The sequence below is a fragment of the Manis javanica genome, chromosome 18, assembly GCF_040802235.1.
Source record: "Manis javanica isolate MJ-LG chromosome 18, MJ_LKY, whole genome shotgun sequence".
NCBI lineage: Eukaryota > Metazoa > Chordata > Mammalia > Pholidota > Manidae > Manis > Manis javanica.
This window is the reverse complement of record NC_133173.1, coordinates 3,821,259-3,844,944: the sequence shown is the minus strand read 5'-3', so window position 1 is coordinate 3,844,944 and position 23,686 is coordinate 3,821,259. Positions and strand designations below refer to the sequence as shown.

General features: G+C 37.7%; 1 protein-coding gene across 5 annotated transcripts in view; it reads right to left on the bottom strand.

The window, feature by feature from the left end:
- BLM (BLM RecQ like helicase) overlaps positions 1 to 23,686 on the bottom strand; it is a 77,202-nt gene that overhangs the window by 41,013 nt on the left and 12,503 nt on the right. Inside the window, exons 2-10 of one of the 5 annotated variants that reach the window (XM_017643354.3) lie at positions 16,465 to 16,648; positions 14,724 to 14,825; positions 13,082 to 13,782; positions 11,822 to 11,984; positions 8,919 to 9,040; positions 5,896 to 6,028; positions 4,896 to 5,590; positions 2,999 to 3,190; positions 813 to 931 (exon numbers count right to left, since the gene is read on the bottom strand). In XM_017643354.3, the coding sequence (XP_017498843.3) occupies positions 813 to 931; positions 2,999 to 3,190; positions 4,896 to 5,590; positions 5,896 to 6,028; positions 8,919 to 9,040; positions 11,822 to 11,984; positions 13,082 to 13,782; positions 14,724 to 14,821 (2,223 nt within the window). In that variant the 5' untranslated portion in view covers positions 14,822 to 14,825; positions 16,465 to 16,648. Of the gene's footprint in view, positions 1 to 812; positions 932 to 2,998; positions 3,191 to 4,895; positions 5,591 to 5,612; positions 5,737 to 5,895; positions 6,029 to 8,918; positions 9,041 to 11,821; positions 11,985 to 13,081; positions 13,783 to 14,723; positions 14,826 to 16,464; positions 16,649 to 23,686 lie in introns of those variants that run through there. The other 4 variants (XM_017643353.3, XM_037000502.2, XM_073227217.1 and 1 more) reach the window with 4 other exon arrangements.

The window sequence follows — 23,686 nt, the reverse complement described above, 5'->3', positions numbered from 1 at the left end:
GCTTACATTAATCCTTAGGTTTTATAAATATTTTATAAGTCTCATTTCAAACCTGCCAAAGAAAGATAGTCTCGATACACTATCAGTATATTTTAAAAAACCCTTACTAACCATCACTCAGAATATTCTTCCCATTGCTTACTTCCTTTACTTTTCAATTTATAAGATAAATATCAATTCAGCATCCAAGGATTTCAGTCCTAATGTTCATTTTTTAAGAGTAAATGTACCTTCAGTGCTTTAATGTATGATGATGATGGAAGGGCTGGACCCTCGTGAAAGGCTCAACAGAGACTACCAGCACTGCACTAAGACATCCTTTGGAAGAGAAACTAAAGTGGTCTTATTGGGGAGTGGTGGCTCCTAGCCCTGCAACGGAACCCGAAGCATTTAGCGGAATGCATTCACATGCTCTCGTAGGCTCAGCCAGGGGGAAAACGGACCTGCGTGTGGGTATGCTCATGCGTGTGACACGAAGGGAGTGTGGACTATGCTGATCTGGCAGGAGTAAAAAAAGAGATCCTTTCATATTAGTAAAAAAAAAAAATGACACCAGCAAAATACATGTTAAAAAGCTCTTATTAAAATATGTTTTTCTCTAGAATAAAATCAGACTGAACTATAGAATGTTATCTGCATCAGAATTTTCAGGCTTAGGCTAAAACGCACTACTCAGTGACTGCAGAGCTTTAGTCTTACAGTTTGTGAACTATTAAATAAAAAAGGTTGCCCACAGTACTGAAATGGAATGTTTCCACGTTACATTTTTACCAGCACTTTATTATAATTGGTAGTGTTTTGTTTTGACTTACATCCAAGGAAGTCAGCTTTTGGACCTGATCTACTATAAGTGATCTCAAGGGAGAAATGACAATAGTGACCCCAGGAGAAATACAGGCAGGCAGCTGGTAACACAGACTTTTACCACCTCCTAAAAGAGAAATGACAAAAAATATCCATCAGGCTCTGTCTTGAGAGCATGAAACAGAAGTTACAAAGCAAACCACATAATATTTAGAGTATTTAACTAGCAGGAAACCAAGTGATACTCCCCATGGTGCTAATATTTTGCCATATTTGAATGAGCCAAAATATTAAGAGAATTTAAATGGTGTAAAAATTAGCTCCCAGGACATTTTATATGATACAGATAAGCAAATATGATATATGACATATGAGCAAAAGTAAGAGTCAGGATAGGAACCTTAAATCCAGTAGAACCGCTTTAAAAGTCTACTCAGGAAATCAAATCCCAATGCAGTACAAGAGGTGCTCTAATTATCAAGATACTAGGATTAAAACAATGATTTTATACAATACTTAATTTTTAAATGATTAAGATGTGATAAAATATATAACACTTAAAACCATAGTGAACATGGCTTAGCATTTCCTGATGATCCAGAAGGTACTTTGAGGAGCTCCATTTTCTTACACCACTAGTATGAGCCTTTCAATGCTGAGTATCACAGCTTTTACTCTCTGTACTCTTATCAGTAAAGTGATACTCCCAATTTTCCTTTGAAATAAAAGAAGGGTAGAACTACATTTGTGTGTATTAACAGAAGATGGAGGGAAAGAAATTTATAGACAAAAAAAAGAGAGAAATCCCTGTCCATGTAACTCTAATTCAAAATGGCAAGACAACACATTTAGTAACAAAAATGATTAATCCCTGACTTTCAACTTCCCCTATTCACTAACGGTAGAAGCTTGTGCCAGGCAGTCTTTAGGACTGTCACTTATGTTTTTAAACTATACATCACATGTCATCTTTTATGCATGTGAAGTGCATTTCACTTTGGAATATACGTATAAATGTCAGGGGAAGAGCAGGAGGCCAAGTTCTAGTTTCTGCACTGCCACCTCACAGGCCATGTGACTCACGCCTGCCATTTAACCTTACTACACCTCAATTTTATCACCTCCAAAATATACTAGATCAGTGGTTTACAAATTTTTTTTTCTCTGTCTAAATAAAACCTTATTTGGAATCTTTATACACACACATCAAGAGGTTAACATGGGGGTGGAAAGATCCTCCCTGCAACCCTCAAGGACCATGGAAAGCTCTGAAAACCATCGGATTAGATCACTGCCTGGGTCCTTTCTAGCTTTACTGTGGGAATACCAATCTGGAGTCGAAACCGAAGACACAAAGTGAACAGCAAGTTAATAAAACATGAAATGCTGATTAGTACACCAACATCATCTAAATTTTAAAATCAGTTTGACAAAATTCAGATGCCCCATCATACTATTTAATGACAGAAGAACTAATGGTTAAAGGTTATAACAAGGCAAGTAAAAGGCAGAGAGAAGATGACACATAAATACTGGAACTCCAAGTTCCCCATGCTCCTTATCCTAACTGCTTACTTAATATTCTTACTTGGAGGATTATAAATCACTGAACAGCTGGTAGAAGCTTTACCAGCACAATGAAAACTCCCGGATCTCTTCCAAACTGAGGCCAAGAAAGAACTATGCCCGATGCTTTATTTTGTCCTCACGGCCTCTGTGAAGCAGAAACTTGCTATGACCCCCAGTGCCTGGGGACTGGGAGGCAGGAGGGCAGTGCCTTGGTCAAGGCCACACCACTGTAAGTGGCAGAGCTGTGCTTTAAGCCAGGCCATCACTCCAGAGCTAGGGATTTTAGCCACGTGCAACACTAGACTGCAGCAAATAAACGGCCAGAAATGGTCATTGTCTCTTACAGTAATTTTCTTATTCGTGTTTCAGACTAATTCAGGCTAGTAAAAAGACCACTCCCTTCCCCAATTCTAGATAAAATCAACACGATGAGCTTTGAACTGAAAATCTTGAAGGGCTATAAATGTTATCATGTCAACAACTAGAACAGAGGATAAGAGGTAATACCTGGCATGGTCCCTAAATGACAGAAATACTGTGTAGGTGTTCTTTTTATTTCTACTCAAGGGCTTTCACATAACATCTGCCAGTGGATTCCTGCCAATTCATATCTAAAAATACATACCAGTGGGCATTAAGATAAAACAGTCTTCACCAAGCAGCGCAGCATTGATCGCCTCTAGCTGATTAGTTCTAAAATTATGCAGGCCAAATTTTTTATGAAAAATCTTCATCATTTCTTTTGTATGAGGAAAACTAAGACTCTGGAAACGCTCATGTTTCAGATTTCTGGATGCTAAATTTTGCGTCGACTTGTCTAAGAAAATAATCAATGTTAAGAAAAATCAGTGCATTACAGTAACAAGAGGGCTTTAGCACTTACCCTTTGCCCTGCAAAATCACTGGCCTGCACTTCCGAGCAGCACATTCTCCTTTAGTTCATTGGGGTTTTGTCCCCACCAAGCGTCAAAGTCACCAGAGACTTCCTAAGGGCGAGTTCAAGACTTTCCTTGGTTTTTCTGTGGCACCTACCACTACTATTTATTTCCTCCTCCTCCTTCTCTCTTGACCTTCAAGACAATCACGGGTTTTCTACTTGCTTTAAATTCCCTTTCCTGGCTCCACTTCCTCCACCTGCCCCTTAAACCTGGGAGTCTTACAGACACTTGGTACTGGGCTCTTTATATCTTTTTTGGAAATTTCCTAGTCCTCTGTTCTTAAACATCACCTATGTACACAGAATGCTTAGGTCTCTTTATTCAGACCCTACTGACACCTTCCTACGTTCAGTCCTGCATCTCGAATCGTCTGCAGGACGTTTCTACCTGAGTGACTTACCAACACTTCAGTTCAACAAGTCTTAAAACAGCCCTCCTCCCTTTCCTCCAAATCTGCCTCCTGACTTCCGTTTCTGGTGATGGTGTTCCAGTTTCCCAGTCCCCAGTCTGAAACCTCAGGGCCATCCTAGCTTCCTCCGCCGCTGCCATGTCTCCCGTGCCCGCCCCCCTCTGCATCCTTGCCGTAGCAGCTCTGGCTCAGCACAGGGACAAGGGTGCTCAGCCAACTCTGGCACTTACTCTGACCGCAACACTCAGGGTTTCAAAGATAACTGCAAACACCAAGTGAGACACATTCTAACATGGTATAAAAATAAATTCACTCATATTTAAAGGGTTATTTTAAAGGTCAACAATGTAAGAAAGAACCACCTCCGTGGTAGTAAGTCATCAATGGCAAAAACAGGGAAGGCTATACTTTATAAAACCTTACACATACAAGCTTGTTTCCATTAAAAACACTTTGAATAACTTTGTAGGGTTGATGTGGCTTTAAAATTAATTTTGGCTTTTCTCTGCAGCCTTTACAGTAGCTAGTTTCACTCCCAAACCTCTCTAAACTGTGAGCTCCAAGAGGGGAGGAACTATTCATTATTCATCTATTACCAGAACCTAACACAGAACATGGCACTCAGTAAGTATTTGTTGAATGAATTACAAGGATTCTAGGCCAAAAGGAATAATTTGATTAAGACATTTATAGCTTCGTATTCTTCTTAGACTGCCCTATATTTTAAGACACAAAATGTTTTTCTACTTGATAAATCGATCAGTCCTCATCAATCCAGAATTCTATAAATACATACAATTACATTTGTAACATATAAACTCTGCATTGCTTTTACCCAGCCCCCAAATCATTAAAAACTTGGCCCTAATGAGCTTTATTGTTTTAGGTACTAAAAAATGTTAATTTAAAGGCAAAGCACATTTGTAATGACTTTAGAGCTTTACTACAATAGGTTATAATTACACATTTTATAAAACTACAGCTGCTACAGAGACAAAAGGGCAACTTGCTTTTGAAATTGTGATTTGTAATTCATATTATCAGCAGAAATTTGCACAGAAACAATGTAGTTTTCAGGCAATCATGATTTGCTATGGTTTTTCTTAATACAATTCCTATTTTGGACAGTTTTGTTTTCATATAAAATATAAGCATTGAATTTCTTTGAAACATACCAGTGTAATCCTGAACAGACTCTGGGAAGTTTTTATTCTGAGCAGATGCCACTGGAAGACTGTTTGTCTTAGCTGAAGAAATCCTTTCTGATACTGATTTAACTGGCCGACCTTCCTTAGTAGGTTGACAGGCAGCCGTGGAAGATTTGCTGGCTGCTAAATTATGCATTATATTTTCCCAGTCATCGTCATCATCAAAGTCATCGATGTCAAAATTATCAATAGCACTGGAAGCCTGGATTTCTCTTTCTAAGTCACTTACTGAAGCAGCGTGTTTGTCCTGATCTTTCACAGCAGTGCTTGTTAGAACTTTTCCTAGGAAGTGAGAGCTTTCATTTCTTTTTTCTATCGTTGGTGTTTCAGCCCAGTTGCTACTTACAAAGGACTTCTGTAAATGGGAATTGAATAATGGTCTTTCAAAGAGATCCTTTGAGGTGGCTGAGAATTCTGTCTTTCCTGGAGTAGCAGTCAGTAAACATTCCCCAGTAGAAATGGAATTTGAGGGAAGGTGTGAAAAACTTAACTCCTTAACAGAATTCCCAGTAGGACAGGAACCACCCTTTGGAAATGCATATGGTAAGCAAACAGATGTCGCGTCCACGGGGCTACCTGGTGCATCAGGCCTGAATCTCCACTTTGATCCAAGAACTCGGACATCGCTTGTGTTCAAGCCTGCTTCAGCCAGGAGTTTCCTTCTGCGGAGAGAGTGCAGAGCGCCGTGTGGGGCACGACTGGTCTGCCACAGGCTGCACTGGCAGGTCACACAGCCACACCTTTAGTTTTCATCTCAAGTTGTGGCAAAATATCTTTTTCCCCAATCTCAAAAATCTGAATACAAATGCTAAAGGAAGAGTTTGAAAAACTAAGTACACATAAACCATGATGACAATTATCCTATTCAATTTCCTGGCCAGAATGCCTAGAAATTTTGCCCTGTAAGTTTCTGACTCGGAGCAGTAGAAATGCAATCAGATATATTCCAAGAGAAAAATCCAGATACCTGATATCCCGCTGCTGAAGCAGTTCATCCCCACAATCCAAAGCTTTCAGTTCCTCATCGGGAATAGTATCAATTAATTCACAGATTTGGTCCATCACGCAAATAAGCTGCTGCTCTAAACGAATCTGTGTAGCTATAAAGCAATTATATGGTTGATATTTTTCCTTGAAAACAAAAAGACTTTAAAGTTTGAAAGTCATGTATGTAAAATCTGAAGTAGTTTAAAAACAAGGTTATAAGCAACCATATATTGTCCTATGATCTGCCTGTAAAAAACTTGAAATCAGATGGTCTCTATCATGAGAGCTCATAACTATGTTATCATTTAATTTCATGTTAATTCTTAATATTTCTCTTACAGTAACCAAGGTTGTTGTAAGATAAAAAGTTTATCAATTCATCATGATTTTTTTTTTTTCACTAACTTCAGGTATAAATCTCCCCACGCCCACACAGACTGTATCATAAAAGGCTAGGCAGGCAAGGAGGCCTCTTTTCAATGGTAACAGTAGAGAAATGGAAAAAACCAATTAGACTTTGCTTTTGGAGATGACCCCTCCCTTACTCCCTCAGTGGACAGCTCATGAAAGGCAGCTGCTCAATGAGAATCGGGCCTAGGAGTCTTTCAACTGACTGGAAAAGAGGAGCTCTCTTCAACAAGCTGGACGGGCCGCTGATGGCCATCTCTGCTACCACACAGGGGTGGTCAGTTGAAGTCTAAAGGGCAGGAAGGGGAGGCAGAAAGGACAGATGGGCCAGGGGCCAGGCATCTGTGTGAGAATGACTTGGGAGACATGGGCTTTTACTAGCAACTCGCGTGAACAGATGTGAGGTATGAGATAGTAAAGGTGGAATTGCTGAATACCTGACTTCTCTGCAAAGAGAATGGGCATCAGATTGCAAAGAGGAGAAAAAACAATGGTCTGAAGGGAATGAAAGCCAAGCCAGGCTCAGAGAGAGATACAGTCACACAGCTACTGGAAAGGAGCTCGAGCATCCCGGTCCAGACTGTACCTCAGAATACAAAGGACACCCCCAAAGGTTTGTTGATACAGGAGGCACCTAGTGGACAGGAGACTGGATGGGAGCATGAAGACAGGCAAACTTTGTTTTCATTTTTAAGAAAGTTCTAAAATGATTGCCAAAAGCTACACACTGGTGATGCTGATATTAATACAAGGCAAAATTCTAGAGCATGTCATCAGGCGGTTCCTTTGTGAGCTCTAAGAAGAGGAGGAAACAATTATAGCATTAGCAAGAGTTCATAAAAACAAACCAGCCATCATAATGTATTTCCTTCTTTGAAAGGCTTACTAGACTAGATAACAATAGCTACCATTGATGGAAGGCCTTCTAGTCACTGGGTACTTTCAAATAGTGACAACTACCCAGCAGGGCAGATACTATTCTCCTCATTTTGCAGAAGAAGAAACTGAGGTCCAGAGAAGAGTGACTAATGTGCCACAAGCCAGGAGTGGAGAGAACAAGTGTGTATCTCAGGTTGGCATCACTCTAGAGCAAAGGTTGCATGCATTCATTCCCTCTTGCTGCCCAGGCCTTGAACTTCCGGAATCATCTGACTGAGTCTTTTGCATCCTCGCAGACAAGGGAGCGAAACACAGTCTAAAAGCACATTTGTAACAAGTTGAAAAAACAGGTAGAAAAAACAAGTCATGATGAAGGGACTGATGTCAGCTGAGAGGAAGGTCTTTGACTTTCTGTAGGACTCTGTCCTAGCGAGCCATTTTATCACTGAAACTTAATGGTGTAGAAATAGCATAGTACCATGGCTCTCAGTGTGAACTCGAGAGCCTCAAGACCGGTAGGTCTGAATCCTAGCTCTTACACTAGACAAGTCTATGACCATGTGTAATCTTTTAACTTTCCTGTATCCCAGTTTCCTTAGGTGTAAAATGCAGGTAAGATATCACTTTATATGGCTGCTATGAGGACTGAACTAGTTAACATTGTACGGCACTTAGGAGTGTGCCTAGGACACCAGATATTTCAGGAATATCTCTAACAATAAATTCAGAGACCAGAATAAAAAAAAAGAAAGTCGGAGGACACAGAAACAACAGAAACCACGATACACACGTGTACATGTACACATACTCACACCGTAAGCACAGTACCCATCTCAGAAGAACAGAACACATTACAGAAATATTCAGACAATAAAAAGAGCTCTTAGAAATTAATTTGATAAAAATGAAAAATTCCACAGAAGAGCTAAAGATAAAACTGAGAAAATCTCCCAGAAAGCCGAAAAGCAAAAGATGGAAAACAGAAAAGATAATTAATGGAGGTCTACAATCCAAACAAAGCAAGTTCCAGGAAGAGTAAAAAAGAAAACAAAAAGAACACAGAAAAAAAATAATATAGGAAAAATCTCCAGACTAGAACCACATCTCTAGACTGGAAGAGCTTCTGGGAAGTAGAGATCAGGAGTGGGAACTGAGGCTGCTGTTTTTCAAAGTCTTGTAGTGCTATTGGATTCTTTATACTAGATATTTAACAGAAAACTTAAAAATGAATTAGAAACAAATCAAACAAAAAGTATTAAACTTTAAATGAACATCAAGACCCAAATCCAGAGAATATACAAGGGAGAACCAGGATGAAAGGTCTAGAAACTAGTATCTATAAAGAAGTGTTGGAAGACCTAATAATATTCAGCCTTTAAAAAGAAAGAAGAAACAAAACACAACAAAACCAGGAGTTTTAAATTCATCTCACGTGGAACAAAGTTACAGGAAGGCAAATTTTGGCTCAACTTGAGAAATACTTTCCTAACAAGTAGTGTTTTCAAAATAGGGAATTAATTACTTTGTGAGAACATGAGATTTTGAGTTGTTTGGGCAAATGCTGGTTAACCAGTGAATAGGGATGATTCTGTATCAGAGCAAAAGAAACTATAAGCTTGCCATTTGATATTATACAGCCACAGGCTAAAAATACAATCTTACTATGTTTTCAAAAGTTGTTGAAACATGTGATAACATCCAAAACACTTTTTGTACCGTAACAGCCTGTGCTGGTTTCTTGAGGAGGCTGCTGAGTAGTCTTTTTCTCAGGTTTCAACAAATCATCTGATGTGCTAAGACCATCCTTTCTGTCTGAGGTGTCAAGGTCCTTTAATATACTACAAATTAAAAAATAAAAATAAAACCAATCATAGTATAAACTAGATCAAATGATTTTTCCTCTAATATTTTCCCACTACTGGTCAGATGACATGTAACAGAAAAGAGAAAGACGTTTTTCTATCTTCTCTCTTCTAAAACCTCTTCGGCTAGCCCTTCCATTTCCTGGCCCCAAGAGACCTTCCCACCTTGACCTCCAACTGTGCTCTTTCAGCAGCCGCATGCCAGCCGCCCCGCGTCACTGAAGGTCTCCAGCCCTGCAGTGTCCGCTGTAGGGATTCTGCCTTTGCTGTTCTCACTTTGGAAAACCCAGCATTCCAACCTCTTGTTACCCAAATCACACCTGTTCTTCTAGGCCCAGGCCAAATACTTCTCGGATTTCTCCAGCATGTGATGAGTAACATCTCTATCTTCTGAGATCCCAAAGCATTTTATTGAGGCTTTACTTTTTTTAATTTAATTTAATTTTATTTATTTATGTAATACAGTATAGGAAACTATCATGGTCATAAGCAATGATTCTGTATGATCACTCTGCAGAAAATTTTTTGGGAGTATTTAATTTATTTATGTGATAGGCTTTTCTTGCTATGCCAACATGAATAAATGTGTATCTGTACATAGAATTAACTTAATATGGATTATACAAAAGAAAATAATACATATAAACACGGTCAGTCTGATTGCATACAAAAAATACTTAAAAAAATTCATTAGTACTAAATTAGTGTCACAGAGAGGGTACTGTGGAAATCCAAAGAAAGATAAGACTTTCTGGAATTTGAGAAGGCTTTGCCCAGGAGGTAAGATTTGAGGAAAACTTGAATTATGGGTTGAATATGGGAAAAGTGCAGCCTGAAAGGAGAGATATTTACTTTACTTGATATCCAGGAATCAACTGTGCTTTCCTAAAGCAGGATTTTGGAATGCAATCTTCTAACTAAATCCAACAGTGTGATGAATAACTATGTTTTATACTGTTCTTAAAAATGGTAACGTGTTATAACTACAGAAAGGTCCTTACTTTCCAGACTGCTGATGTGTCCCTCAGGCTCCTGCAGCCTGGGGCTTTTGTAAAGGCACAGCCAGAAACAAAGCTGACAAAGCGACGTGGGGCCTGAGGACGGAGGATTCTGAAGTCCGGTTAAAGAAGTCTGGGAGTACAGGACACACAAAAATGTGCGTCTCTTTTCTATTATATTATTATCTGACCATTATGCCTCTGAAATGAAGTCAGAAGTCACAACCAGCATTTTATAATGAAATAAAATATAACAGAAAATTTAAGTATGCACTGCACATGGTTAAAGTATCACTTGTGAAAATTCTATTTCAGTTTTACAATAGATAAAAATATGCATACAAGGTTGCGATGGATAATACATAGAATCTACTTTGGGAATAACCTTGGAGATAAACATTTCCAAATGCTAAAGATCTAGGTAAAGTTAATTATGGTATGAAAGCTCAAAAAATTATGCAGCCATTAAAAGGAGTAAAATTAAAGACTATGTAGCCATCTGAAAATGTTTTAAAAATAATGTTAAGAGGAAAGCAGAATAAAAAATTATAGTTACATGTTGATTACAGCAATGCAAAAATCATACAGGTATGCAGAGAAGGATCAAAACACAGATAAAATAAAGTTCGGTTTGTTGGAATTGTGAGTATGAGTAAGTGTCCTGCTGAACTGGTGACAATGGTTACAAGTAAGTATCCTGTTAAAGTGGGTACAATGTTATCTGTGAAATAGATATTTTTTTAAATAAAGAAAAATGGCAGGCGCTCAACAAGGAATCCTTATGGCCCAGGAAAGAGCCCTGCCCTACATCTGAGTCCATTTGCCACTGACTGGATCATCCTGGGCAATCAATCCCTCCTCCTCCTGGGCCTCAGCTGCCTTCATGTTAAATGAGAATGCTGAGAGAATCTAGGTTCTGTATGAATTCCTGCTCAGTTTTTTACTTTCTAGAGTTCTGTCTGAATTTCTATCAGAAGGGAGAAGAGGAAAAGGGAGTTCTCATAGTATTTTAGTTTTGTCATCAAGTAGTAACCCTGCTTCCACCTTTCCTGCCTCTTCAAACATCCCACCCTGCTTGTTAAAGCACAAACCCAGGAAAGAGAGGCTATGCAGGCAGCCGCCTCCTTCTGGCCTTCCTCCTTCATTAAGGAGATATATTAGAAAGATCTGTTTCTCATCAAAAGGTTGGCTGACAGCATAGTATATCCTCCACCACTCAACTGGACTGTGCTTTAGATTGGGGCGAGGATGGAGGTGACAGTGATTATTAGCATTTTAAGCTACTGATGAGCTCAGTGAACTATTTTTCCATACTACTAATTAACGAAAATCACATCACTAATTTACTAAAATTCAGTAAATGACAAATACAATGGCCAATTCTATCCTTAAGGATTAAAAAAAAAAAGACACATTACTTACTAAGTCACTTCCCTTGAAGGAGTTAGTGTTATATCATTTCAGATCCAGGAGTTTGAAAGTATATTTCTAGGAACATATTCCTCATGTCAAAATCAACTACATAAAACTGTTTGGCGGTCCCACGTAATTAATCATAATGGAATTTTACAGCTTTAGAATACCATCAGTTCAACATGTCTAATAGGTTTTCTTTTTTATGCTGAATTTTCATTTGGACGTAAAATAAACTGTGCAGAAGCATAAAACTAATCCATATAGAAGTGTTATTACATGGCTAAATTATTTCATATATCCTAGAGACAAACAACAGTGTTTATTAATTAATTAGCTATTTTACCTAAAGCATTTTAAAGAGGAAGAAGAGGTGGAAATCACTCCTTCTGGAGAAGGTGGAACAAAATCTGTATCATCATCATCTTCATCAAGCTCAATACATGGAGATTTCTCAATTGATTCTAATTCTGTTTCTTCAAGGTCTGTTGTCTTCTTTTCACTATTATCTAAAGTAAAATGGTTGATAGATAAGGATTATTTTAATAATTAATGAGACAGGAAGAACAGGGCGTGAGCAGTTAAAGTGAGTCTTCCCGCAGGTCACAGTCACAGCACTCTGTATGAGCCCTCTCCCTGTTTCTTCATTAATGACTCTTCAATCCAATTCATTGGATTAAGTCCAATGAATGCTGGATTAAGGCTTAAGATTTCCTTAAAGATTTTCATGACTGTCTCCAGTTAAATTATGAAACCCACACTTAGTATCAGCACTTTTGTTTTTCTATTTTTCACACATATTTAAGTAAGGGTAAAATGCCACATATTATACAAGCACTGCTGTTTGTACAGGTAAACCCTCTACGTTAACCACAAAAGCTTCCCAGGTAAGTCTACCAGAATCAGTGTCCCTCTCTCCTGACTATGTGGGAAACTACAGCGCCAAGTTATTGTTTATCTTTTACCAAATCTTCTCTTCATAAATATCAACACCTTTGGTTAGGCTACAGTTTTGTTTATTATCAATCATTTTATAGTGCTTTCTCGCCCTACCTTCATGGGATTCAGGTGTTTAAAAATGATACAACTCATAGTTACAACTATTTTATAAGGTCGGTACCTTTACATATGGCTAATCTCAGCTATTAAGTTCTGGACATCTAATAACTACAAGACCTAAACAGAAAAATGTGATTGTAATTTATAGTACTTTAATAGCATGACTAGGTCATACTCTGCATCAATATTAGATGGCAGCAAGCCATAAAGAAATAATACTAGACAGGTGCGGTCCCACTTCCCAATTCTACCACTAACCAGCCAACAGACCATTAAAAGACCACTTAACCTCTATGGACCTTATTTTCTTCATATCTAAAAACCATAGAGTTATCCTTGGTGTTAATATCAAAATCACATTAGCAAAATAAAATCCTTCATTTCATCAGTATGTCCTGTCTCAAGAACGTGGCCAACAGATGATTCAGTAAGTGCCTCTACAGATGCTAAGGGAAAAGCTGTAGCGCACTTGCTACTGTTCCGAATGCCTATCTCTGAGTAAACTAATACAATCACCATATTAAAGAGATGAGAGAGTAATTTTTACCTCTTTGCTCTCCCAAATGAGTTTTCAACGAGTGACTTTCCCAAGTGTCTTCATTTAAAAGCTCTTCAGTATTGGGGCCATCATCAATGCAAATCACATCCCTGCTTAACCATTCTGGGTCATCCTTCTGTTTCCTAGTCAAATATCCATGCTTGCTTTCAGAGCAAGAAGGGGTCAAACCAGCCTTTACTGTATCTGCTTTACGAGGCTGTGGTTTTAAAAAGTTTCTCTTAGACATCTTTGATTTCTGAGCAGTGCTTACTCTTATGAAGTGATTTCTGGATGGTGTAACGAATGCTTTTGAATTTCCAGAAATATCAAAGTCATCCATATCATCCCAATCATTGATGGTAATAAAAGAGTCTGACGAAGAACTAAATTCTAATCTCTTGAAAGTGCCATCACAAGGTTCCTTCTGCACCGGAGCATTCTGGGTAGTACATGAAACTTCCTGTGGAACCTGTAACAAATCTGGCAATGATGGTTTTGAACCAACTCTCTTGGTTTGTGGTCCTGCTGCAGCATTTTTAAGGTCACTGATCCTTGTCTGCTGACTTGGGGTGGGAGGTAAAGGTTCACTGAAGGAAAAGGCCTCTGCGACATTAATGTCTTTATCACTTAACACAGGTGTTTTTGCTACCGACACACTAGTTATAGACACATCGTTGGCAGAAGGTATTTTCTTCTTAAAAGTGAAACCTCTGAAAAATAATTTAAAAATTGAATTAGATGGATGGATTAATTTTACAAATCCAGCAACTACACAAAACTCTATACTCTTTTTTACTAATTTATCTAACAACTTATCTTCACAAATAAGCAAAGACTCTTGCTCCCTCTCTGAAAATGTATAAGATAACTGAAATTATACTTTGTATGCTCTGATCCTTCCTACTCAGAAGCTAACCATCCAGTTTTGAGAGTATCCAGGCCATTTCCACTACTTTACTTCTCAGACTGTTATTTCTTAATCAAGCCCCTCCTCAGGAAGCATCAGTGAAAAAGGGAAGAGACTCAAATGTGGCTACTTGCTGCTACTTGGATATATGTTTTCTGGGGAAAAGAGTTAAAAACTACTAATCACACTGAAATCTGAAGGACAAGAGAAAGAGGCAAGAGTCCTGGACATCTGCTGGATTTAGTGACATGACTGGCGGTCAGGTCAGTGGTGACTAAAGTCAAGCACCCAGAACAGGTCTACCTAGAACCTGATAACGGCACCATAAAGAATATAAATCACTATTAGATATCATTAGAAGGAGTTTGGAATTCAGCTGGGAGGAAAGAACAGAAGGGGAGAGCTACAGTTTCCTTACACCATTTTTGGAAAGGATATAAAATTATATAAAAATATTAAAAGTATCTATTTACCCAAGTTTATAAGAAGATTCATTGTTCATTCATTTCAACAAATATTTACTGAGCACGTATTATGTGCCATAAACCGTGCAAAGGTGCTGAACAATTTAGTACCTGCTGCTCCTAAAACATGCTCTACCATTAATTTATAAAGTGAGAAAATTACTGACCCTCTCAGCTTCATTTCTTCATTTAAACAATGAAAGAGCTGAAAGTGAGTATTTCATTGGTATGATATTGTGGGTTAGTGCCTATATGCCAGCAAGCCAATCAAAATACTTACGAAGACTTTGGTTTTGAAAGACTTAAGTTATTATTAAGTTTTCTGGCTGAATGACGTTCCAGTTGCTCCTGGAGATTATTTTGAGGAACAGCAGCCATGATCCTAAAAAGTGAGGGAAAAAAAATATCAGTGGAGTCTATGTACTTTGCATTAATTACAATATTTATTGAGGGTGGGTATGGGGGTGCGGAGCACTGTTCCAACTATGCCCAGAGTAATGAGGCTTCTTTTTGGTTGATAAATTATTTTGACATTTACAAATGGTGACATTTGAAACACACTCTTTAACTAACTGAAGACTCACTGTAAATAGCAAAATGACCTGATTTTTCCCCAATGCTAAAATAAGCGCAAAAGACATCAGGAAAGGGATCATTAGGAAAGAGCTTGCAGAAAACTGGGGCCTGGCGTGGGCCTGAAGAATAAATGCAAGCTGGACAGGGAGTAAGGTGGGAGAAAACAATCAAAGCACACTGGAAACACAAAGCACAAGTGAATGACTGAATTCTCTGCCCCAGGGAAAAGTCGGGAAAAGAAGGAAGAGCGCCAGCATGAGAGCCATGGTTTGCCGGCAAGAGAACACGCTTCACAGTCATCTAGTTTCAACTCGGTTACTTTCAGCCGGCATATTTATGACCCCGTGTAACAAGCTGTGATCGTGCTGAGCTAGCACCTGGGACAATGTACAGCTTGAGCCGCCTTAAAATTACTGGGGCTAACGGAAGACGGGATAGCTGAAATCTGTGGATTGTAAAAAAGACTCATTTGAGCTGAGAGTTACAACCCCCACTCCTAGTATCTCTTGAACAGAGACCTACTTTTTTAGTTTATGCCCTATACCTTAGGAGAAAGGGTTAACAACACTAGATTATATTCATGGAAACATTAAGTTTTACATAAATCATATTCCACTCACTAATTATTAAAGTAACCTATGGTTAGCTGTTTTACTTTAGGTAATAGTGAAAAGAAAAAAAAAAAGGCCATGGAAGAAATGGGATTACATTCAATTGAGAAATCTCCATGAGTTGAGCTTGATGAAGATGATTACAATACAGATTTTTTTCTACCTTCTCCAGAAGAAGGAATGATTTCTGCTGCTTCTTCCTCTTTAAACAGCTTTAGGTGAAATAACTAATTAATAAACACTGAATAATTTACACTGATATGTGAATAGTATCTTATAAAGTTGTTACCAAAATAAACATAAGTGGATAGAGGGCATAATGATCTCCTACATACCCATCACTCAGTCAGTAATTATCAACTCACCCAACACAATGCTTCATCTATACACACCTCCCAAGGTTCTCACCGCACCATTCTGGAAGGTGACCTCCCCAAATGGCAGCATTTTAATTCTGTCATTCCTTCTTCATTCATTAGTTGAAATATTTCCACCAGGAGAAACTCCTCTGATCTATTGCACTGTTTCCTAACAGTATAGTTCACTTGGCAAAGGCAGGGTAACTGTAGGATTCTTTCCCTTTGTCTATTAGTTTTCAAAATAATAAGCTCATTCTCCAACAACCTCAGATGGTGGTTGACTTTTCTCCCAGTATCTTTACAAACTCATGGATTAAACTCACAGGTACATGTCAGTCCAGTGCAGTCATCACCCTCACTGAGCCTCACACCGTTTCCTGCTTGGCCAGTGGAAGCCTTTTCAGGCCCTCTGACATAACCTTAGTGTCTTTGTGAGCTTCTTTACCATCTGGAATGAAAAGTGTCCCAGGCTTACCTTGTGCATATTTTTTCCCAGACTTAGAATCAGCCACTTCTTCAAGAAGCCTTTCTTCTTCTTTTTTTTTTTAAGTGGAGAATATTTTAAGACCACAGTCCTTGCATGTCCAAAGGCAGTTCCCCATTCTGCATCCAATTTAAAAGTATTGGCCTTTTATTGAAGACATGTTCTCTTCAAGGTCCTGTCCAGTATGGAAGTTTTTCACAGTATATATGAGAGACTAAAAATTCTGCCCCCTCAGAATTTCAGCCTCACCTGATTAGACTGTTGACATGGAGACAGCAGCACAGACCTTCAGACTTTAAGACACTAAGGAAAACACAGTGGCCCAAGGCATCACTACTTAACCTTTTCCCACATTCCTTCAAAGTTGTTTCATCCTTCTACAAATTTTCCTTATTTATTTTCAGATCAAAAGCAGAGGTGGTACTCCAGCAGAGACTTCCAGCCCCACAGCGTGACTTTTTATACATATTCAGCCATTTTAAGTACAAATGTTTGATTCAGTGTTTAATAACTGCAGTGATACAGTATGGATTCATAGCTGACATGTAGTCAACTTTAACCCTGGGACACCTTTCCCTATGTTTAAGCTACACTGCTCTTCGTTTATCCTCCCAGGGTGGCTTCTTCCAGCCGGAGTCATATTCTGAAGCACTGAGCACACAATTTCCCCCCTCCTTCAGTGAGAATGCTTTTAAGCTGGTGAGTACTGAGAAACAAAAAGGTGTCTCCTCTGCACATATTCCATTAGCATATCACTACCTTGCTTGACATACAAAAAATTGTTCACCAGCAACAGCAAAGATCAGTGATATGAAATTAAGGAGGAAAATAAACGGAAAATAAACAGAGAGCAGTGGAAGTTTCACAATGCTAAAGAAGAGGAACAAAGCACCGAGAGCTCAGAAAACAAAACAGAACAAAACCCTCCGAATTAGACTCGCCACAACAATCACAAGTATAATTTGAAAAACGATTATTCTCTCACATACATGAAGTTAAGCAATATATAAATAAATAAGCAAAAAAGTAAAATGATATAAATAAACCAAAAGCTGATTCAACAGTGCCAAACATTTGTTGAATAAAACAACATAAACTAGGAAACCAAACCATCTCCATATATAGAAAGAATAAATACATCAGTTAAAAGAAGGTATGAGCGAATGACAACAGGCAGCTGGAATATACCCAGCAAATGAGACCATTCAAAGTAGTAAAAGAAACCGATGGCAAAGCAGAAATGGTCGAAGGAGTGCTGTCTGAACAATATCCCAAATGAATGAACATCATTTAGGTGAGAAATTACAGGACCCTTATGTAACAACCAGATAAATACATAAAAAGTAGTCATGAAATTTAAGTAAAAGAAAACATTTTAAAAAATCTGAAAGTGGCTAAGCAAGAAAAACATCACATTTAGAGTAACAAACAGAATTACTTCTGAGGGACACACAGAGAACATTTATAAAGAACCTCAAGATAAAAGACCGAAGCAACTTTCATTTCTGTATGATAAGAGAAATGTTTTAGAGTTTTAAAGTCTTAGAAAATGTAAGACTCAAATTTATCTCCAAAACTGGCTGTTATGAATTGTTCAAATAGCGACACTGACTTTAAAAATAAAAATAAAAAAGGTTAATAGAAGGCACTGATGATCTGAGTTAACCATGTCTATTGAACCCATTCTAAGAGCACTAATGGGAAAAGGACTGTTGTTGGGAAATGCACAACTGTCAGAACAAAAATAAGGTGTAAAAAAAAAAGATTTTAGAAAAACAAGACATGGGACAAAGAAAGCAAAGGTTTTTTAAAAAAGGCATAGTTCCTTTTCTTTCAAATAAATGAGACTAAAATTAATGTTTTGGGATCTAACAAAATTAGCACTACCTTCTCTCTCTAGGTCAGGTCTACCTTTTATTCTTCTTCTTGTCATAAGACAGCTATTTCAGGACATCAAGAGATATAGTAGCCACAAAGACTACTCTTAAATTCGGTACCAAGTAACAGTCAGGTATTTCTGTTTCCAGTCTTCTGCTAAAAGAGGTTAGGGGATGAGCCCCACTAGGTTACTCTTCAAAGGGCAGAAGCTTCCTTCTCTGGGGCAAAAGCAGTGAGCTAAGAGCCAATCATGACTTTATGAACCTCAACTGTGGCATGAGGGGCCAGAAACTTTCTCTCCTCTAATCAAATTACACATCAAGCAAACACGATTTCAGGCAAAAAGAGATTTTTGACAGGGATTTCATAAATGTTCTGTTTTCTTCATTTATTGTCATTTATAGTTTATCTTCTGGGAAGAGTCATATAGGTCTCCATGTGACTTAACTAAGAAAATAGAGCTGTCAAAGCTTGTAATCCCATCACATCTCCTAAGAAAGGAAAATTTATTAATTACTGGGTATCAGGTTGTTTCCAAGTCCATTTTCCCAAAGATCTTCCATATCAGTTACCTGGGTTTTAATTATCTTTTTTAAAATCCACAGTAAAAATGTATTCAAAGTAATTCTCCAATTTTTAGATTTTTATTTATCTTTCAATTATATTTAATGGGTAAAATTAAACAAAACAATGGATTAGTTATAATGGATTAGAGTTATAGAAAGAGACTATGCATTATATCCAAGGAGTTCAAGGCAAAGGAAATAAAAAGGTCACTGTTGAATGATAAAAAGCCCAAACTATATTTATCTATATGACCCAAATGACACAGCAAAAAAATACATAAAGCTGAGACTGTTAAAAATACAAGGAGAAATGAGAGAAAGAAGCAGAATTGTAAGATAATATCACTTTACTATAAAAAGCAAAGATCAGTGGAAATGAGAAATGTACTAAGAACCCAGGTTCTTGGCTCAATTTTGCCACAAATAGACTGTGTGGCTTTGAGGAATTCATTTATTCTCTCTAGTCTCCTTATTTGTAAAATTAAGAGGTTGGGTTAGAGAAGTGACTATTGGTTACCAAGGGGGACAGGCTGGGGCAGGTTGGCGGTGGTGGTGAGGGGGATAAAGGTGTACAATAATTCACAATCACAGTATAAGCTGGTCACGGGGATGGTAGTACAGCATGGAGAATACAGTCAATGATTCTGTAACAACTTTCTACGTTAATAGTAACTGCATTAGAGGGGTAAGGATTTAATAATATGGGTAACTGTTGAACCCCTGTGTTATATTTGAAACCAACGTAAGATTGTATATTAAAGAAACTTCCATACCAAAAAAAAAGATACTTCAATAAATAAAAACCCTCACCTAAAAGAAAGCTATATAAAAGGAGAGAAAAGGAAAAATATACCCATCTAAAACACTAGTGTACAGAAAGGCTGAAAGATGGAAAAAACCTCACCACAATAAAGCTGAGATAGCTATATTAACATAAGACAAAACTGATTTTAAGATAGAAGGCCCCAGTAGAGATAGAGGGTCACTGCATAATGACAAATAATTCAATTAGCCAGGAAGATATAACAATTTTAAATTTGTACAGCCCATAAAATGCAGAATACCAACATTATCCACCACATCAACAAAAAGGACAAAAACCACATGATCATCTCCATAGATGCTGAAAAAGCATTTGACAAAATTCAACATCCATTCATGATAAAAACTCTCAACAAAATGGGTATAGAGGGCGAGTACCTCAACATAATAAAGGCCATATATGACAAACCCACAGCCAACATCATACTTAACAGCGAGAAGCTGAAAGCCTTCCCTCTAAGATAGGGAACAAGACAGGGATGCCCATTCTCCCCACTGTTATTCAACATAGTGCTGGAGTTCCTAGCCAAGGTAATCAAACAAAACAAAGAAATACAAGGCATCCAGACTGGTAAAGAGGAAGTCAAACTGTCACTATTTGCAGATAACATGATATTGTACATAAAAAACCCTAAAGACTCCACTCTAAAACTACTAGAACAAATATCTGAATTCAGCAAAGTTGCAGGATACAAAATTAATACACAGAAATCTGTTGCTTTCCTATACACTAACAATGAACTAGCAGAAAGAGAAATCAGGAAAAAAATTCCATTCACAAATGCATCAAAAAGAATAAAATACCTAGGAATAAACCTAACCAAGGAAGTGAAAGACCTATACCCTGAAAACTACAAGACACTCTTAAGAGAAATTAAAGACGACACTAACAAATGGAAGCTCATCACATGCTCTTGGCTAGGAAGAATTAATATTGTCAAAATGGCCATCCTGCCTAAAACAATCTACAGATTTGATGCAATCCCTATCAAAATACCAACAGCACTCTTCAACGAACTAGAACAAATAGTTTTAAAATTCATATGGAACCACAAAATACCCCGAATAGCCAAAACAATCCTGAGAAGGAAGAATAAAGCAGGGGGGATCTCGCTTCCCAACTTCAAAGTCTACTACAAAGCCACAGTAATCAAGACAATTTGGTACTGGCACAAGAAAAACATATATGGTCAATTAATATACGATAAAGGAGCCATGGACATACAATGGGGAAATGACAGCCACTTCAATAGCTGGTGTTGGCAAAACTGGACAGCTACATGTAAGAGAATGAAACTGGATCATTGTCTAACCCATACACAAAAGTAAATTCAAAATGGATCAAAGACCTGAATGTAAGTCATGAAACCATAAAACTCTTAGAAAAAACATAGGCAAAAATCTCTTGGACACAAAAATGAACAACTTCATGAACATATCTCCTGGAGCAAAGGAAACAAAAGCGAAAATGAACAAGTGGGACTATATCAAGCTGAAAAGCTTCTGTACAGCAAAGGACACCATCAGTAGAACAAAAAGACATCCTACTGTATGGGAGGATATATTCATAAATGACAGATCCGATAAATAGTTGACATACAAAATACATAAAGAGCTCATGAACCTCAACAAACAAAAAGCAAATAATCCAAGAAAAAAATGGTCACAGGAGCTGAACAGACAGTTCTCCAAAGAAGAAATTCAGATGTTGGGGAGGTTGTAGAGAAAAGGGAACCCTCCTACACTGCTGGTGAGAATGTAAATTAGTTCAACCATTGTGGAAAGCAGTATGGAGGTTCCTCAAAAAGCTCAAAATAGAAATATCATTTGACCCAGGAATTCCACTCCTAGGAATTTACCCTAAGAATGCGGCAGTTCTGTTTGAAAAAGACAGATGCACCCCTATGTTTATTGCAGCACTATTTACAATAGCCAAGAATTGGAAGCAACCTAAGTGTCCATCAGTAGATGAATGGATAAAGATGTGGTACATATATACAACGGAATATTATTCAGCCATAAGAAGAAAACAAATCCTACCATTTGCAACAACATGGATGGAGCTAGAGGGTATTATGCTCAGTGAAATAAGCCAGGTGGAGAAAGACAAGTATCAAATGATTTCACTCATCTGTAGAGTATAAGAACAAAGAAAAAACGGAAGGAGCAAAACAGCAGCAGACTCACAGAACCCAAGAATGGACTAACAGTTACCAAAAAGAAAGGGACTGGGGAGTATGGGTGGGAAGGAAGGGATAAGGTGGAGGAAAAAAAAGGGGGCATTATGATGAGCATATATAATGTGGGGAGGGTGGCACGGGGAGGGTTGTATAACACAGAGAAGACAAGTAGTGATTCTACAGCATCTTACTACACTGATGGACAGAGACTGTAATGGGGTATGTAGGGGGGACTTGGTGATGGGGGGTCTAGTAAACATAATGTTCCTCATGTAATTGTAGATTAATGATACCAAAATAAAAAGCAAAAACAAAAAACAAAAAAAAATGCAGAATACATGAAGCAAAGCTGATAGAATTATTAAGAAACAGGAAAAGACTATAATTGTAGATTTAAAATGAGCTCTGTCAGTAACTAATTGAACAAGTAACTTAAAAAATCAGTAACAACCCAGAAGATCTGAGTAACAAAGCTGACAACTGGGTCCTTTTCAACATACATTTACAAAAGCTGACCATGTACTGCGCTACAGGCAAGTCTCAACAAAATTCAAAGGATTAAAATCATGACATGTTCTCCAACCAAATGTAACCATGTCAGAAATCAACAGAAATCAATTAATTTAAAAAAAACTGGGAAAAAAACATTTAGTATGCATTGATGGTTCAAAAAACCATAGTATGATTATAAATAGTACAATCATATAATGATGGTTTTTTTCTAGGGCCTTCTTCCTTTAGTTGGCATTACACTGGAAAGAACTTTCCCTTCTCCTTATTTGCTTTTTCTTAGTAAGGATTCTTAATTTATTCAGTGGGTTGTAATCCATTACTGCCATTATTTATTTTGATGCTCAAACCTTCATTTTGGCCAGGGGGAGCAGAGTGCCTTCTAGTTGGCTCCTGTATCCTTTTTTATTTTTAATTATGCTAACATACACGTAACATAAATCATCTTAATCATTTTTAAGTGTACTGTTCAGTGGTGTAAAGTGTATTCACATTACTGTGCAATCTCCAGAACTTTCATCTTGCAAAACAAACTACACTTGTTAAACAGTAACACCCATCTCCATTTCTTCCCAGCCCCTGACAGTCACATTTTACTTTCTATGAATTTGACTACTTTGGAAGAAACATACAGTATCTGTCCTTTTGTGGCTGGTTTATTTCACTTAGCATAATGTCCTCAAGGGTTATTCATGCAGTACCTTCTGTCGGAATTTCCTTCCTTTTTAAAGCTGAATAGTATTCTATTGTATCCATATACCACACTTCGTTTATCCATTCTTCTGTTGGCTGACATCTGGGTTACTTCCACCTTTTAGCTACAGTGAACAATGGAACTATAAACCTGGGTGTACAAATGCCTCTTTGAAATACTGCTTTTAATTCTTTTGGGTATATACCTAAAAGTGGAATTCCTGAATCATATGGTAAGTCTATTTTTAATTTTTTTGAGAACTGCCATTCTATTTCCTACAGTGGCTGTACCATTCTACATTCCCACCAACAGTGCACAAAGGTCCCAATTTCTCCATATCCTCATCAACACTTGCTATTTTCTTATACATATATATATATATACACATACATACATACACATATATATACACACATACATATATATAGGCCATCGTAATGAGCGTAAGGTAGTATCACATTGTGGTTTTGATTTGTATTCCTCTAATTAGTGATGATGAGCATCTTTTCATGTGCTTGTTGTCCATTTGTATATCTTCTTTGAAGAAACGTCCATTCAAATCC